Source organism: Typopeltis vanoorti, chromosome 9 (genome assembly GCF_054136105.1).
Source record: "Typopeltis vanoorti isolate ZY-2024b chromosome 9, IOZ_Tvanoo_1.0, whole genome shotgun sequence".
NCBI classification, from domain to species: Eukaryota; Metazoa; Arthropoda; class Arachnida; order Uropygi; family Thelyphonidae; genus Typopeltis; species Typopeltis vanoorti.
The window spans coordinates 129812630-129832307 of NC_143557.1; the positions used below are offsets into that span (position 1 = coordinate 129812630).

Below are 19678 nucleotides of genomic sequence, written 5' to 3' on the forward strand. Positions count from 1 at the left end.
TTTTAATAGTTTAATATATTTTAAACATAAATAAGTGATAAATACTCACAAATCTCCGTAACAATATGTACTACGTTTACTAGCACCCATAACTAACAGTGTATAATCCGTCCTGTCTGTTTCTCTATTTCATAAACAATATCAGAACTGGTAAACTTGTTTACAGAGTGGTAAACGTCACGATTGGTAAACAAATGGCTTATTCCTATGTCACAATTCTGTATCATGTGAAATACCATTTGAAATAGGTTGAACCTAATCTATGACAAAGGAGTTAGGTTGCCTTTTTGTCAAGAAGGCTTACTAGATAATATCTGTTTACAAAATTATGTAAAGAGGTAATAGATAGAAGAAGGAAATGTATCAAATCAATTCACGAAAGAACAAGTTTGAATCGAGATTTATTTTCGACATAGCTGATGCAAAAATTCCATCGCAGATCGTACTAAATTAATTAATACTTATTTAAATCTTTTTAAAATATCAATAATTATAATTTTATGTTGATTTTTATATTTAGAATCAGGAACAGAATACATTCCATTTAATCAGTTCTTTAATTTTAATGTTCATATCCTAAATCTCAGAATTTATAATCCAATATTAATTATTACAATTAACGTTCTAAAAGTTCACTAAATCTCAGTTGGTGCCTAGTATGATGCAGGAATTATGAGTATTTCAGCGTATTAATAATATCACCAAATAAACACTTCTGCTATTATGATTTGGTGGCTGTATTTACTGGAACATTAGAAGGATGTTGTTGTTGTAGAGGACCAGCGGAAACCTGAGCTTGCTGTACTCCTGCATATGGAACGTTCGATACAACATAGCCGGAAGAAATGTTAGGATAAAGAGGAGGGGCACCATGATGAACTGCTGGAAAAGATTGTGGTCCAACAATTGTACCTATTACTGCACCTGGAGTTCGCCTGGTTCGACGACAGTGGACAATTAATAAAATCACAATGGCAATTAAAATAATACTTCCGATAACAATTCCAATAATTGGTCCCACTGAGATGTAATCATAACCTAGGAAGAAATAATATCAGAAAATTGTCACACAAACATTACTTAACAAGAGAAAACTGAATAAATGATAATTGATACTGTGTTATAAGGATACTGTAGAGAAAACGACGGTTTATTTCTATCTGTATGCATTCTTGCCATGCAATGGAAGGTCATATAACACGGGGTGAAAATTATGAAATAAACTCAAATAACAAAAGAGAAAATGAAGTCGTACTTAGCTGGCACCACGATCCATAGTAACCCGATGGACACACGCAATAGCCGCTAAGGCTGCACCAACCTCCATTGATACAAGTTGGACTGCATTTCTCTGTAACAAATATAAGGTTCAGTGAGAGGTTGTGAAAGTATCACAACCTTTCCTTTAGTTTTCTACGCAAAGAAAACTAAACGAAAGTGAAGTGTGATTTCACCTACTACATTTCTGTGCATTAAAATATCAGAAATGTAAAAATTTAAAATTAACAGAATTCATGTGGTAATCGAGAAAACAGTACGTACTTATCTGACACCATTCTCCAGAAACTCCCATTGGACATCTGCAATTGCCATTAATGTCACACCAACCTCCATTGATACAACTCGGAGAACAATCTTCTGAAAAAATTTAGAAAATTATGTAAAAAAAGTCATGTGATATATCTCCATATTTTCTAAGACACAAAGCTATGGTAAGATCATGATCAAACAGTAAGTTATATTATCACTAGTGTAGGAAACTAAAGGAATGTGCAGTGTCATCTATTACATTTCTGTGCAGTAAAATATCGGGAAATGTGATCATCTAAAGTAAACAGAGTTCATGTGGTAATCGAGAAAACAGTACGTACTTGTCTGGCACCATGATCCAGAAACTCCCGTTGGACATCTGCAATTGCCATTAATGTCACACCAACCTCCATTGATACAACTCGGAGAACAATCTTCTGAAAAAATTTAGAAAATTATGTAAAAAAAGTCATGTGATATATCTCGATATCTTCTAAGACACAAAGCTATGGTAAGATCACGATCAAACAGTGAGCTATATTATCACTAGTGTAGGAAACTAAAGGAATGTGCAGTGTCATCTATTACATTTCTGTGCAGTAAAATATCGGGAAATGTAATAATTTAAAGTAATCAGAGTTCGTGTGGTAATCGAGAAAACAGTACGTACTTGTTTGGCACCATGATCCAGAAACTCCCGTTGGACATCTGCAATTGCCATTAATGTCACACCAACCTCCATTGATACAACTTGGAGAACAATCTTCTGAAAAAAATAAAGAAAGTTTTGTAAAAAAGTGATATCGTTTATCTGTCTCGACGTAACAGTACAGTAAGATCACGAGCAAATAGAGAAAGGTGAAAACAACCCCCCGACACCATGACCAAAATCCCGATGACTACTGCATTTGTCATCATCATCATCATCGCCACATCCATCTTCGTTGATTTAAGCTGACGAACACCTACAGATGAAACATGGAATAGCTGTAGTAACGAAATAGAAAATTAACTTACTTCTCTGGCACCATGATCCAGTAAATCCCGTGGGACATTCGCATTTGCCTTCATCCTCGTCACACCAACCTCCATTGATACAACGTGGATTGCACTTCTCTGGAACAAAAACAAATATTCATAAAAAAAAAGTTGAATTCTCAGTAAAATGAAGAACACTATGGAAAAAACAAAGCTATTATAGTATTAATTTTTATATATTTACTATTACACACTACATGTGAAAACTAATGCCAAAGATGTTTATTTTTCAAAGACATAATGCAGAGAAAGCGCTTCTATGCAATAAGAAATATACTTAATATGAGATTATAAAAATCCTCAAGTCAATTTAGTAAAATTTTACACAATTTTGCTAAATTGTGTAAACTAGAACACTCACTTAACAAACGATTTATGTGGTAGACCTTCCATCACGTTCATTGTGGCGGTGGGGTTTACCAGTCAATGACAATGCTGCTTTATCCTTTCTTCCCTAATACTCATCTGTACTCTTTACAGTAGCTTTACTTTCCATTTTTTTTTTAAATTAAGGGGATATTAAACCCCACATTGTTTTAAAACCGAATAAGAAACTCAAAGATCGGAATCAGAGAGTTTCATGCCGAATATAGTAAACTATAAAGTATGGGCGATCACTAGGGTGAGCTAATGCAAGTGACCCTAGTACGTAGTACAATACCGGACAACTCGCAGCAGTCGGTAAAGTTCTGATCGCTATTCTTAGGTATTTTCCATAATGTAAAAATAGATTTCCTAGGAAATGTATGCTGTCATTACATTATGGAGGGAGGTCACTACCCAGACCGGTTTCAGCCTTTTTTGAGGCTTCATCAGTGAGTAGCTAGACCAAAGGGTATAGCGAAAAGAACTTATATACTCTACTATATGAGTTGTTAAACGGGTGCACCCATTAAGTTACGTAAATATAAAGAGCCAATAGGCTTCATTTCGTCGATATAAACATTATTTAAATTAAGGGGATATTAAATCCCACATTGTTTTACCACCTTTGCGGAGAGTTGCCCTGTATTGTACTACGTACTAGGACTACTTGCATTAGCTCACGTTAGTAATCGCCAATGTTTTTATAGTTTACTATATTCGGCATGAAACTCTCTGACTCCAATCTTTGAGTCTCTTATTCGGTTTTAAAATAATGTGGGATTCAATATCCCCTTAATTTAAATAATGTTTATATCGCCGAAATGAAGCCTTTTGGCTCTTTATATTTAAGTAAAATTTACTTTCCATATTTCCTAGACCACCATCCCGACTGATATACCTCATCCTGCTGTTTTGTACAGGGCGACTCATTGCATCATGTGAGGAATGAAAAAATTCTCAGCTTCGTATATTTAAGACTAGAATCCTTAGGTATATTTAAGACTAGAATATATGCATGAGTCTTAAATATACGAAGTATATTTAAGACATGCATATTTAAGACTAGAAAGGAAGGGATCCTGGATGGTTCACTCAGGAAAAGTCAGTTAATTGGTTCAACAAGGGTGCGGTGTGTCTACTATCCATGATTCGGAGAGGATGGACAAGACTTGACACAATGTTGATGTAGAGCCTAATCTGGTTATGGCTCTGGAAAAGAACACGGATGGTTCGCTCAGGAAAAGTCAGTTAATTGGTTCAAAAAGGGTGCAGTGTGTCTACTATCCATGATTCAGAGACGATGGATAGGGCTTTACACAACTTTGATGTAGATCCTAATCCGGTGATGGCTCTTGCTTCCAGTTCAAAAGTAATTTATTGCTTTCGATAGTTCGAACTCTAGCGTGGAATGTAAACTCACATTAAATATCCCAAATTCATCCTCTCATTTCATTGCAATGCTCCAACCGTATGCAGAAGAAACGCAGAGACATTAAATGTCACAAAACCAACAAGCAAAAGAAAAAAGAAATGTTATTGCTCAACGCATTTGTAAGCAGTCTGAGTTTCCTCATCACACATTCACTAGATGTACAGTCAAGAGAAAATTTTCCTAATCTTTTACAGGAAAGATTCAAACTCTGAGAGTTTTCAAATTCACTTAGAAAATTCCATCTAGAACGGATCGATTCAAGTAGAGATATCATATACGCCCACATCAGGGTTTCTCAATCTGTGAAGTGTAGCTACCACCCTTGCAGAGGTACAGACAGAGTCCAGGGAGGGTGTGAAGAACTTTTTTATTACAATACATCTAGTCTAATTGAACTACAGAGAAAATCTTTGAAAGAGAACATTTCGTTAATAAAATCCGATCATGTCCTGTGTTCCCAAATGACTGTAAACCTGATTTTAACAAGCAGCCTTAATCCAATTTGTTACAACCAATCTATGCGAATCTGGATTTTCAACATTAGTCAGTGGGAAGACAATATTTAGAAGTCGATTGGATGCCAGACCTGATATTCACTTAGTACTGTCAAAGACTGTTCCTCGATTTTCTATCCTGGTTGACATTCATTTCATTAAAGTGGTTAAGAAGAACTATATAATTATTTTTGTTTCATTTGAACATTTTATTTTTATATCGTTATTACAAATAAAGTTCGAAGTTCATTTATGTTCATTTAATGTTTGGATTTTTAGGGAACATTAAGATTACACTAGAGGAAAGTTGATGGTGAAGAGTTTGATAACCTCTGGCCCAGATGGTAGAAATAAATAAGATTACGATCAAATGTATCGGTCTTGAGGGTACATTAATGCAAACAACCTTTTGGCTTTCCTCCCATAAATACAGAAGATATCGGAGTACTTTAGAAAATACCGACAAGGGAATCGCGCAAATAAAAGGTTGGACATCTCTAAGAAACAATTAAATAATCGATTACCTTTGTACCCAAGACAATATATTCCGTATATACAGGGTGGCCTATAAGCCCAAAGGAGATTACAATGTGAATAACGTTTTTGATTATTAATATTTTTTTTTTTTCAATCTAAGGAACATTGGGGAAATTAATCACGGAAACGTTCACAGCACCAAAACGAGCCAAAATCTTTAAGGCACATTTTTGCAGAACCAATAATTTCCCGAATATCTGCTAATTGGTCATCGCGTTTTGTCGATGTGACGGTTCCCGATTTCTTAATAGCATTACCTAAAGGAAAAGGTGTATATGAAAAGCCTCAGATAATCCAACAGCAGATGGAGAACAATTGTGCAGAAATGAGGGAGCCACAAGCGGAAACATTAAGAGCTGTCATGGAACTTGCTGTAGAAAGGGCCCGTCTTTGTGAATCCGAAAATTGAAGGCAATTATGTGTTTGTGGTTTTTAATAATTAATATAAATCTCCACGTCTTGTGTTTCATTATAACAAAAGAAAGAATAAAAATAATTAATAATTAAAAAAAAATAAAACTTTAAACCTCTTCGTGCCTTATGGCCACCTGGGTATGTCGAGAGGAAATCAAATGCCGATCTTTTGGATATACTTCCTGAGGAGGAAGAACAAACTACTTCCATAACTGCAATCCAGACGGATACATTAAACAAAATATTGACTGCACTGAAAGGCATTATCTAGGATGTCAGCTGAACACTGACAAGATGTAAGTCATTCTTCGGAAGCAGAAGACGAGGTCCTATCTGAAACCTCACGTAATCATATTTCACAACTATCTATAATGACAGCACAGGGGTCGACTTGCTCATGAAGGAGCCCCTGTCCTAGAGTAGCCATATTGCATTTCAGTAAGCCATTCTTCATATCATCCTACGGACCATTTTTGCCCTCCTGTCAACAGAATGTCTGATAACAACAGGTTCTTTCCATCTACAAATGGCATCTCCCAAAATGAGATTGTTCAGCTCATCAGACAACTGCAACCTCTAGAGGTTTCATGGATTTAAGCAGACATACTCGCTGGAGGTGATAACGGAATTAGCGATCTCTTGTTGAGCATGTGCTTGGCAACAACAACAGCAACCGATTCGTCTTACCTACACGAAGCGTTTCGCATGCCAGTGACAGAAATATTTAGCCTCGTGTGAAACACAAAGATTATATTCTCCTTTCCAACAGATTTTATGTTTAAACAGTGAGATCTTCATAAGTTGGAGAAGATGGGAGGTAGCGTTAAAATTCTTTGGCATAACGCTTTTCCATTATTTACGAAAACACATTTTTAACGTCCAAAATATCATAAGTCAAGACTATTAAATAATCTATTGCATGGCTGTTTTCAGATCATGAAAGGCATTTATTCACAATAGCAGATATTTTAACAATAAAATATAAATATATTATAAATCAACAGTTATTGCTAAGAAAATTATAATGAAAATTTCCCTCAGATATTTAACTACAAAAGATTTCTGATAATAACAATAATATTGGAAAGATCTGGGTTAAAATCCCGTGTCTGTTGTGCGTTCTATGTCCATCTCTGTAGAGAGGTAACTATGTATGTATCTATGCAAATAAAATAACTATGAATATTCGAATTTAACTAATGCTGTTTAAATTTGGCATAATATGCCATCATAATTTATTATAGCAGCGTCCGCAGTTCACTTGGTAAGTACGATGGCCTGCACTGGAAAGTAATGGATTCGTTTATTGTCTAAGAAGCGAATATATAAGGATTTTGCAATTGCAGTAGTCACAGAGCTTTTCTTCCAGAAATTCTCGCCGTCATATCGCAATACCAGTCATTCAGACCTGAGAATGCAATTGATTGATATAGAAGGCCATGTAGAGAGGGACCGTACTATCATAACATTAAATTCGTTCCTATTAAAGCAACTACATTGACCGTAACAGGCCATTTAGCCTAACACGCAAACTAACAGTGCTGGATCAAATGAGTTTTCTTGAAAATCCATAAGCAATGTTTTAAACACTAATGATGATCTGAAGTGGAGCGAAGAAAATCCAGTGAATTTTAAAGATATCAAATATTATCTAGTGTTATCTTTCGGAGGAAGTATTTCATTTTCTTACCCGCCTACGTTACGTTTAATAACATTGAGCTCCCCAGTCAAGATCGCTATTCTCTCTTTTGGTTCACGTTCACATTTATCCTATGATAATATAAATATGTCACATTAGTGGCTTGTTGAATTTCTGAAAAACGTGGTGCCTTCTTGAGTTCAAAGCACTACCTTTTGGATTCGCAACTCATAAGACTTTATAAATGTAAAATCCGCTCCTAAGCCTAATATATTGTTATCATATTTGGGAGAGGTAGCGCTTTAGGATATTCTTCCCAATATACAGGAACTGCCGATCAAGATGGTCATGGATATTTTAATAAATGACAGCCTCCTAACAAAAATTTCTCTCTCTCTGTCTGTCTGTCAGGCTTCCAAATTTCAACTTTGAACAGTCTCTGTGATTTCAAACAAGAGATGTGTAGTAACTGGCTTTGACATCACAGAGCATGTTCCTAGGCTAATATTCTACAGAACTCAGTAAACTACAATAGAACTGATAGTGTAATCCTATACGACTTTTGGCGTATGTCACTATCCTCGCATCAGCAATAGTCACAGAGGATCGTCGGCAGAGCGCCACTGCTTCCCTCCATACACGAGACTATTCTTGTTCTTTATGTCAATGTATTCCTAGTCTTCAGTGCATATTCGAATCTTTAAAATGTCTTTGAAAATGCTCGTTGGGCTAACAAATATTGGGGTGTAAATATTTACGTTAATTAGTAAATTAATCATTTTCATTCCACTTTCACGTGGATTTTATTTCATAAACATCGACGTGAATCACATCATTCTCGTTGGTTAACACCCAAGGGTATTCGAATGGCATCCTTTCATTTTGGACTGTTGTTTCACTTATTCCATGAAAGTTACAGAAAAATTAAGGTGATTATATAATCTCACATCCAAAGAATTAATTGAAATGATAAAAGAGAAAATAATACTTGCTATATTGGCAGTGCAATCCATAATGGCCATCTACACAATTACATGTGTCATTTGCGTCACACCAACCTCCATTCAAGCAAATGGTAGTACAGTTAACTTCTGCAAAAAAATGTACGACATTGATTATCATTTACTATTTTTGGAGACTGAATTACCAGCTATAGGACAAAGAGAAAGAATTATAACCACATATCTAAACTCTTCTATGGTTAAATTACACTTTCATTTGACTTTATCGAATTTATACAATTCGATAAAGTTTCTTTATTTTGGGACATTTACGAACGCTATAAAAAGACTGCTTGTGTATATCTGGTGACAAAGGAATATATGGAATAGTTAAACAGGCATGGTGTCATTTCCAGACTGATGCAATATCAAATATATGGAGCTGCTTCCTATGATATCCGATCTTAAGATTCGTTTGCATGACCAGCTCGTTTGATGTACTGTAACCCCCAAAACAGTGAGTAATGAACAGTTTATTAATAAACTCATTGTAAAATGTTAACAGTGTAAACTGAAACTTTCACTCTTTTTTATTTTTACTCAGTTATTATGTTTAGAAGTTGATATATAATTCCATAATTTTATCACTTAATGCAATTTTGTTTAATTATGATTAAAAAAGTTAACATTTAATGAGGAAAAAGTAATGAAATTTTAAGATCTAGAAAATGACAATTACATGAAGACCCCTTATGTATATTTAGTGAGAAAGGAATCTTTAACACAGAAGAAAATATTGCTTGAGATATATATGTGAAAGGATTACTGGAAACATAGATTTCTGGTTAATTATGCATGCAAAAAATAGATAAGATTTTTTACTCACGTATTGCTTTAAGAAATTGATATATAAATTCATAATTTTATCCCTTAATGTAATTCTGTCACTAAGAACCAAATAGGAGTAGGGTAAATAGGGGGATGGAACCTCACTGTCATCCCTGTCTATTCTTATTAGATGTAGATATGAAATACCACACACACACACACACACACACACACACACACTAAAATTATCAAATCGTACTGCCATGTGTTATCCCTGCTGTGAAATTAATGCAGGGAATGAAAAGAAAAAAGTATGGGAACACTAATATCCAGTAATTAATTATGTTAGAAAAATGTCTACTGTTCCCTATTGACAAGAAAACATGAATGAAAAAAAATTGTGATGATATCTCTTGATACTAAACTAAAAATTCCGATTTTTATTCCGAGTCTAAATTAGGGAAGAAATACCACACACACACACACACACACACACACACACACACACACACACACACACACACACACACACACACACACACTTAACATACCAAATTCGCATTGTCACATTGAAATTAATGCAGGGAATTAAAAAACTGTGTGTGTGCGTGTGTGTTTGTGTGTGGGGGGAGGTGATGGGGACACTGCTAATATCCAGTAGTTAATTATTTTAGAAAAATTCCAATATTCAAAATAAGGAATGAAATACCACACACTCATATTCGCAAAGTCGTCGTGCCCACCTATAAACAAATATTCTCCCATAGTTCCACTATTGAGCCAAAGATCTCAACACTTGACCAAATATCCTCTCAGAATTCTAATCTCTAATCATTACCATAATGCCATATTCGAACCAAAGGCACAACTCACGTCACTGATAGATGGCAGCACCAGGGCACATCCCAGAATTTCACCCTCTGACCATTACCCAGAATTCTACTCTCCAACCAAAAGACACAACGTCACGTCACAGAAAAATGTGTCCACAGGGAAATTCCAAGGATTCCATAATCTAACCATCACCCAGAATTGAATACTCGAACAATTACCCACAATGCACCAATGAAACCAAACAAAAAAGAGGGCGCTCACACAACTCTTGCATCCAGGAGACAGAAAATGGAACAAATGTCCATGACAATAAAGACATGAAACTACATCTCAAATTTAGGTAACTTATCTACTCTAACCAATGACGTCAATTATCTATCTAAATGAACACAGTTATCTGCTTCTGATAATAATAGAATGGGATGATACTGACGTCATTTACCACCCCCCACACCATTTACCCTAACCCTATTTTACTTAAAGTGAACGGTTAACTACTCACCACGCTCACATTATACTGTTCTGGTTCTCAACATCAGTTTTCCGGTCTTCACTGATGATCTGCGTCTATCAGGTCCTTATAGTCCTTATAAGGACTGGCTTAAAGGGGCGAAGCAAGAATGCTTTTCATCTTCCCCGTTATCTGTAGAGGACAGTGTAGGGATAAGGTGTTATTGAGCTATTAAAGCTCTGATCATGGCAGGAGGGTAACAGCAGTAGCCGAGCCTCAGTTAGAACTTCATTAGCTACAGCATTGCCATCCATTACCCTTCAAGGGTATTGGATTGAATGAATCAATCACCGCATCTCACGGTCGATTGATTCAATCACCCCTGCGTCTATCAGGTATTTGCGATTATTTTTGATATTGCTAGCTTAAGCTGGCAAAACTTTGGTGTGTGTAAATTTATTTAGTAATTTAATTTTGTTAGTAAATTTCTGAAAATTCAAAGAAACACATAATTCTCATTGGGTTTTAAACATTTTGAACGATATCGTTATATTTTGGACTGCTGTTTCACTAATTTCCTGAAACTTCCAGAGAAAATAAAATCCTCTTATATCCTAACATTAAAAGAAGCAAACTATAACTGAAATGCTAAAGATGAAACAGTACTTGCTTTTCTCGCACTGTGATCCATAATAGTCATCTGGACAATTACATGTGTCAAATGAGTCACACCAACCTCCATTCAAACAAGGCTTCGTACAGTTAAACCCTGCAAAAACAAAAAATATTATCAAAACATTGGTTGTAAATGTATCAAAAATAAGGTACATTAAATGTTCTTTTCGTATATCTTCTGAGTTATAGTCACACTAGTCGAATTTAAAAGTATAACGAAAGTAATAAAATAATTATTAGAAAGTTAGTTATAAAGGAAACTGGAAGTGCAGCAGTGCTTAAATTCTAAACAAATGCATTTTATCCCACTCTAATTCGGAGTGAGATAAAACGAAGCCGTCTTTACTTATACCTGAGAAATAAAATTCGTTATGTTATCTCAAATGAAATCTGGCTAACTTAAAACTATGAAACAACTGTTCATATTACTGTCGTCACCAAGGATAGCTGTTGAATGCCTAAGGAAGCAAAGAAGTAAATTGATTCTTTAGAGAATATATTTCTGAGAGTAGCAAGTATTATCGCATCGGCGATCAGAACACCGACATAGGTTAATAGATAAGCATCTATGAGTATTTTCATGGTGATAATATTATTATTAGTTCTATTAAGAGAGACCTCGAGGGAGTCAGAGACTCATCAAGGGAGGCCACATACTACACATACCAGCTATCATACTTATTCTCGAATTCATTCACACTGCTTGCACTCACAACATCCAATGGCAATTCATTTCCAATGGCAATTCATTCCAATCACGCACCACTCTCTGAGAGAAAAATCTAGCCCTTACACCCTTCTTGGCAGCTGTCATTCTCAGCTTCCAAGGATGTCCTCTCTTCCTTTCCCCACCCTCCATAAATTGAAAAATCCCATTTATTGAAATCCTGTATGACCTTTTCAGCAGTTTGTAAGTCTCAATCATATCACCAGGGGCGCGCCGGCCATATGTGCAATGTGTGCGATGCACATAGGCGCCACGATAGTAAAGGCGCCAAAGTTGAGGAAATACTTAAAAAAAAAACGTTTTTTTAAGTGATTTTTTATTGGAAGGAGGATAGGGGCGCCAACTAAAATTTTGCACACAGGCGCGGGACACTACTGACGCTCCCTGCATATCACCCCTCTTTCTCCTGTTTACTAGTGTATGCAATTTATCAATTCTCAACCTGTCTTCATAATCAGTATTCCACAATCCTGATATCATTTTTAACACTCGGCTTCGTACTCTCTTCAATATATCAGAATCACATCCGAAACCAGGAGACTAGACCTGCGCGCAATAGTCCAAGTGAGGTCTTATAAAGGCCTTAGAAAGAGACAAAATAACATCCTTAACCTTTACATGTGAAGGTTCGTTTGAGCATCAATTATCTTTTGAGTTGTATTTGCAATCTTTGCCACATGGCCCCTGAACTTCAACTTCCTATCTATTAACACTCCAAGATCCCGAACCTCATCAGTTTCTTCTAGACTAATCCCGCCAATATAATACGACATTGGATAGGTAATCATGCCGAAGTTAATGACTTTACATTCAGTGACATTGAACTGGCACCCATTTTCCCATGCCCAAATTCCAGCTTATTCAAATCATTCTGCAAGGACTGCATATCAGCAGCATTCATAATTACTCTGCCTATCTTTGTATCATCAGCAAATAACCGTATGTCGCTTGTCAAATCCTTCCCAATATCATTAATGTACAGATTGAATAACAGTGGACCAAGCACTGATCCTTGTGGTACACCACTTATTACCTTAAACCTTGCAGACTCACATTCTCCGTGTTCCAATTTTTGATATCTGTCAATCAGCCATCCTCTTATACATGCTAATGTTGTATAACCCAAATCCATTTTCTCCAATTTATACAGCAGTCTGTGATGTTGTATTCTGTCAAAAGCCTTAGCAAAATCCAACAGTATCATGGTGTATCCATTCCCCTTGTCTACTTCAATTGTAACATTGTCATAGAATATGATCACGTTGCTAAAACATGACCTTCCCTTAGTAAGCCATTGTTGTTCATTGCAAAGTAGAGATTCACTCTCAACCCATTTCTGAATGCGGGCCCTAACTAATTTCTCTAAAATCTTCACCACCACTCCTGAGATACTAATTGGTCGATAGTTTGATACATCGGTCTTTGCGCCACCCTTATGCAATGGAATTACCATACATTCCTTCCATTCCTGTGGAATCTTCCTTGTTCTGAGACTGATATTAAATATCCTGGTCAAAGGAATGATCAATTCAGCTGAACACTCTTTTAGCACGCATGCTGATATTCCATCAGTCCCTATTTCTGAATTCTTATTCAGTTTATGGAACAGCTCTAATACCTCGGCTTCACACACCTGCGTTTCTTCATCTAGTGAAGAGGTAACAGGGAGCTCAATGTTGCGTTCACTAGGATGATAGCTTTTAACAAAATGAGCACTCATTAACTGAACAACCTCGTCTGCATCAGTAACCTGACTCCATCTGGATTTAGAAGAGTTATTCTTTCATATTCATTCGTTTTTTTACTTGCAGCATATCGATAGAATTCTTGTGGGTTGTCTTTAGCACGCAGAGCCAGTTTCGTTTCATAACCAGACTTTGCATTCCGTACAAAAGTTGTGACTATTCTAGCCTGCTGCTTATAATGTTCATAACAGACGTCATCCTTCTGTAAACGGTATTCCTTCCACATCGTCCTTTTCTTACGAATCTCTTGCTTAATAAGATTGCACATCCATTTGACTCCTACTCTATTTATTCTTCGAACTCTCGGGACACATTCTGATGTCGTATCACCTAAATATTATTTAAATGCTTCCCATATACTGTCGATGTCCTTTCCATCCAGCAACCGCTCCCGTTCCACTGAACTCAATATACTCCTCAGATGGTCATAATTTCCTGCTTTGTAGTTCAACATGTAACCTTTTCTGAATGGAACATTCATAAACTTAGTCACTTACCAAGTGAGTACCACATGATCACTGTCACTAACTGGAGGCACAATACTTACGTCTTTAACTGAAATGTCCTCTGACACTATAATCAAATCTAGCACTTTTTGACCTCGAGTTCCTTCTGTCACATGCTGCTTGAGGAAGTTGTCCCGCAACAGCTCAATAAATGCATTTTCATTCTTCTCATGAGATTCTACTGCTACCCAATCAATATTTGTATAATTAAAGTCTCTCATTATGATTACTCTTTTCGAGCTCACCTTTTCTATTTGGTGATGCATTTCTTCATCACCAGCAACCGATCCACCAGGTCTATAACAACACCCCACTGGGTAATTTGTCTTCCAGATTCCACCTCACATCAAATGGCTTCAAACTCACTGCCACGTGAAATATTGTTAGTAGTATTACTACATTCATAGGTCTCAACTCTAACTGGATTTAAGTCATCCAATATCATTAGGAGCCGCCCCCTCCTCTCCTGTCCACTCTATCCTTCCTAAAAATACTGTAACTTTCACCCTCGATACCAGTTAGTAGGTCTAATTCTGATAGCCAGGTCTCACTAATTCCTACAATCTGAGGGCCGAACATATTGACTAAGGCTACAAACTCTACCCCCTTTGGTTCTGATACCCCTAGCATTCGTGTACAGACATAATAATCTACCTTTATGTTCTTTAGTATACCTTTATTTGCAGTCTGCCTAACCCAATTGGACAACTTGAAGATCTCTATTCTTCTCTAATACTTTACACATGTAAACATCTTTGCATACATATAGTTGGTCCGAACCGGACAAACACAAACCTGAAATCGTTCTCACCTCGTCAACATTCCCATTAAAAATCCCATTCCCATCATTAACACAGTTATATAACATTATCGCTGTCAAACTCACATTCACGTCGTTCCTCCCTTTATAATTTAGTTTCCCTGACTCTCTGTGTTAGGTCTCATACCAGTTATTAGTATCTTAGGCATTGAACTGCTGTTACATGTATTTAATGAAACTACCAGAAAACGTGAAGCAATCTGCAAATACTATCATCAAAGGAAAAAAATTAAAATTGAAATTTTAAAGAAGGAACTAACCATTTAATTGGCACCATGAGCCTGAATATCCAAGTGGACATATACAGACGTCAACCGCACAATACCCACCATTAATGCAAGATGGTGTACAGTTCTTCACTGCAAAAAAAATTTAAGAAAATAAAATAACCAATAACTAAATAAAGAGATCTGAGTCTTAAATAAATAAAGAAATCTGATTGTAAAAATATCACAAATCAAGACTTTTTAAAAATTGTTTTGTAAGTCGACACTCTTTTCATATCTTGAAAAAATTAAACTCACACTAACAGTCATTAAATATGAATAAAAATAAACAAATACATTTATATAATTCTATTAGCATGTGTAGCTCAATGGAACTGGTTTATGCCATCCACAGCGCTAAATCGCCTGAAGAGACCGCATTGTAAGTTCAGTTCTAGTCGCTGACTAGAGGAATTTTACAAAACCTTTTTCCAAACGATTCTCTAGTTAGTCGATCTCTGGCATGGCAAGGGTTTTTCCAATAGAGACTTGAGGTTTTCGTCCAGTAAACAGAAGAAAATATCGACAGTAGGAGCGATGCCATTTCCAGACAATAAGTATATCATTAGAATTAGGAACCACCAGATGGCAGCATTTGTCTGTCGACTATCTTCACCAGATTTATTAATTAGTGATAGTCTGAGGAATGCTATCTCTGATTGGCTACCGGTGGAGTGTGAACTGCTCCCTCAATCACCACAAAGTCAGATAGGGCTAAAATGGCCTAGTCTACCCCCTATACGGAAATAAAAAGGCGTTAGCTGATTTTTTTGGTATTACTATATAATTTTCTCTCGTCCAGATCAGTTTAATTCTCCATCATATTTTACTACTGCAACTCACATGATAACCACGATGGCCTTTATAGGAAAGACGTGACTTCGATTCTTGTCTAGTTGTGAAAATATTTCATATGCATTTTTCTACTGAATAGTTGCATGCCACAGGACAAACATACTTACTAGAGAATATGTGGTGAGTAACCATGTTATCATATCATTAATTAGATTCCTATGAAGGCAAGCACTTGTGCCTTGACAGACCACTGGGCCTAACTGTCAGGGAAAGATGAGATCACGAGATCATTTATTATCAGGCAATAGTCAAAGTACTTTACAATAGATTGTATTCCATTAATATACTCGTAATTCTACATCATTTTATAACGAATAAAAAAGATTGTATTTGTTTGTTAATTGTATAAAAAGCTCTGCTTGTTTATTCCACGTATAAAACAGCTTCGAGTACAAACAAACAGTGTGTAGGAAGCAGGCTTTTGTCTAGCCTATCCTTACAAAGAGACCTAAACTGCCGTCCAATAGGCTCGCCTAAATACTGTTTAACATATGAAAATAGATAGGGAAGGTTATTAACAGCTGGAGTCTTCACTTATCTGAAAACCCACCAATCAGTTGAGGATTACAAAATGGGCTCAGCCATTCTCGTTCACGTCAGTTCTCGTAGTCAGTCTTAAAAATCTTGGGACACAAGTCATGAAAGTTTGATCTATCCAAAACATTGGATCGAGATTGGTATCGAGGCCTTGAAGCTACCATTGTGTGAACTCCCTCCTGTTATTTGTGCTTTTTTTGTCCGTTTACTCTTTTCTGTGAATGAAGAGGTGTTTGACCACTCCCTTTCTCCTGTGTATTAATAATCTTTTCTCATCAACTTCAAATCCTATCCACAGTTTTGTTGACGACGGTATCATTCCTCGAACTTCATCAGTCACACCTCCATGTGGCGCTTCAGCAAAGATTGCGATTTGGACTTCAAAATTTTCTGTACGTAATAGTTTAAACATTGATGATTTAATAAAACTTATAAAACTTTCTGAATTGGCGTGAAGAAATTTCAGTGAATTTCTACGCTATCGAATACCATGAGGCTGTTTCTCTTAGAAAAAAGCCTCACTTCCCTTCCCATTAATTTTAATAACATTCCGATGCCTATTCTAGATCGCTTTTCCCTTAGTTGGTTCATTTTCACATCATTCCTATAAATTTAAAATACTTCACATCCATAGCCAACTCAGCCACTGTGAACGTGGCATCTTGTTTATTTAAAAGACTAATTTTTGAATGCACAAATCCTGTCACTTTATAAGTCTCATTTCTGACTAATTCCAGAGCGTCGTTCTCACGTTTGGGACAACCAAAATTCCTCTTAAAAATGCTCAATACTTCCCGGTAGTTGGCAATTAGTTTAATAATTGATATACTCACTCACAAATTCTCTCAAATAGCTTTGTTATAAATGATCTAATTCTCTTTTAGGTATTTTCGTGAGAGTTGAATCACCGAATTACTGCTCTGTGAAGTAAATCCCCCCTCCCACCACCACAAAAGTCGACAAAACTCGATCATACTAAAGAGCATTATCGATAACCAAGTAAAAAATACAGACTAGAATTCCCTACTTAAAATAAACGATCCTGTAACATTATACGAGAATTTTCAACTAAAGTTCACAGAAATATAAAAAAAGCAACAAAACCTACACAAACGAGGCGACAAACAGACAGCAATCCATGGATAAATGACGACATACTAAATACTATTACTGAAAAAGAAAATCTATGGGAAAAAAGTTAAAAAGTCACCCAGTAACACACATTTACAAACCTTATACAAAAACACAAGAAATCAACTAACAACAAAAATTCGTAGGACAAAAAGACGCTACTACTTCCAAAAATTCATGGAATATAACCACAACATTAAGCAAACATGGGCTGCACTCAACGAATTAGTAACCCGAAAAAAGAAAACTTCAGCACAAGATTTTATTGCTAAAAGCTTCGGTCAGGACACAAACCAAGAGGAACTAGCAGACTCATTCAACCATGCTTTCACAAACAACATCACACAACTCAAAAAATACAAACTACCAACGATCAACAAAAAACTACCAACGATCAACAAAAAACTACCAACACAAAGTCAACAACAAACGATGTATTTTCCACCCATAACAAAACAGGAACTGAAAGAAGCACTCCTAAAACTAAAACCAAAAGACCACTCCAGGAATAGACAAAATAAGACTCACAGACCTTATAACACACTTTGAACAAATAAATCCAATACTTTTGAAACTCGTGAACATAATATTCGACACAGCCATTATTCCACAACAACTAAAAACTGCAGTAATTACGCCAATATACAAACACGGCAAAAGAAACGATACTCAGAACTACAGACAAATAGCTACACTACCACTCATCTCAAAAATTCTAGAAAAAATAACACACACCAGACTACAGAACTATTTACAGAAGTACTGCATCATCTCACAAAACCAATACGGCTTTCAGAAAACAAAAAGCACCATTACTTTATTAGAAGACATCGCCGACACAATAAACAAAGCTCTCGACAAAAACAAGTACGCCGTCCTTATACTGCTGGACCTAACCAAAGCATTTGACACACTTGAACATGACATACTACTCACCAAACTATACTCAATAGGTATAAGAGGAACACTGCATACATGGTACAAGAACTACCTCTCAAACACAGAACACAAGTAACAAAAAGTACATGTCACAGTCGTAGTATACACGTAAAACACGGTGTACCTCAAGGTGCCATATTATCACCCACTTTATTCAATATACATTAACGATGTTCATAACATATCCATAAGAAGTCAGATATTTCAATACGCAACGAGTTGCCCGGTATTGTACTACGTACTAGGATCACTTGATTTGCTAACGCTAGTGTCGCCGATACTTTATAGTTTACTATATTCGGCAAGAAACTCTCTGATTCCAATCTTTGAGTTTCTTATTCGGTTTTAAAACTATGTGGGATTTAATATCCCCTTAATTTAAGTAATGTTTTCATTGCCGAAATGAAGCTTATTAGCTCTTTATATTTAAGAAACATTCGATTATTTTTTCTCTGAATAAATCCTTATATGATTGCATATGGAGTTCACAACATTTCTTTTGTGTATGGGACTTTTAACTGAACACCCAACTTAGGAAAGTTCATATAAATAGAAATTTAAGGAAAATAAGTTTAAAGTTTCCCCATTCTCTCCTTTCGTTTGGCAGTCTTGCCAAACAAAAGAAGAGAATGGGGAAGCTTTAAAAATTCATCCATTTATTCCAGCAACAGATGCAATGGAGACACATAACAGAACACTCCCTGCACCCAATATATGTTCCTACTATTTATGAATCCATGTTAACTAAAAATGAAAACGAAAATAGCCTCGAAGAAGGCCAAGACAATTTTAAGTTCAACAAAACGTGGTTTGTTCCACAGAAGGTGCCTTGCAGATTTTTATTAAAATTCCGCTTTGCATAGAAAATCATATAAACACAATTTTCTATTGATGTAAAGTTAACAAACTAATACGAAGGTTTCTCAGGGTGTTTTGATTACATTAAAATAATGTAAGTTTTCGAAGCTCTTTC

At 36.0% G+C, this 19678-nt stretch overlaps 1 protein-coding gene across 1 annotated transcript in view; it reads right to left on the minus strand.

Annotated features, from left to right (window-relative positions):
* Window positions 1–382: 382 nt before the first annotated feature.
* The window catches only part of LOC150103543 (uncharacterized), a 40555-nt gene continuing 21259 nt past the window's right edge, over window positions 383–19678 (minus strand). The window contains exons 5-13 of the mRNA XM_090397931.1: window positions 15238–15336; window positions 11175–11273; window positions 8443–8541; window positions 2548–2646; window positions 2201–2296; window positions 1872–1967; window positions 1543–1638; window positions 1256–1351; window positions 383–1038 (exon numbers count right to left, since the gene is read on the minus strand). Of these exons, the coding sequence (XP_090254057.1) occupies window positions 722–1038; window positions 1256–1351; window positions 1543–1638; window positions 1872–1967; window positions 2201–2296; window positions 2548–2646; window positions 8443–8541; window positions 11175–11273; window positions 15238–15336 (1097 nt within the window). The 3' untranslated portion in view covers window positions 383–721. The remainder of the gene's footprint in view (window positions 1039–1255; window positions 1352–1542; window positions 1639–1871; window positions 1968–2200; window positions 2297–2547; window positions 2647–8442; window positions 8542–11174; window positions 11274–15237; window positions 15337–19678) is intronic.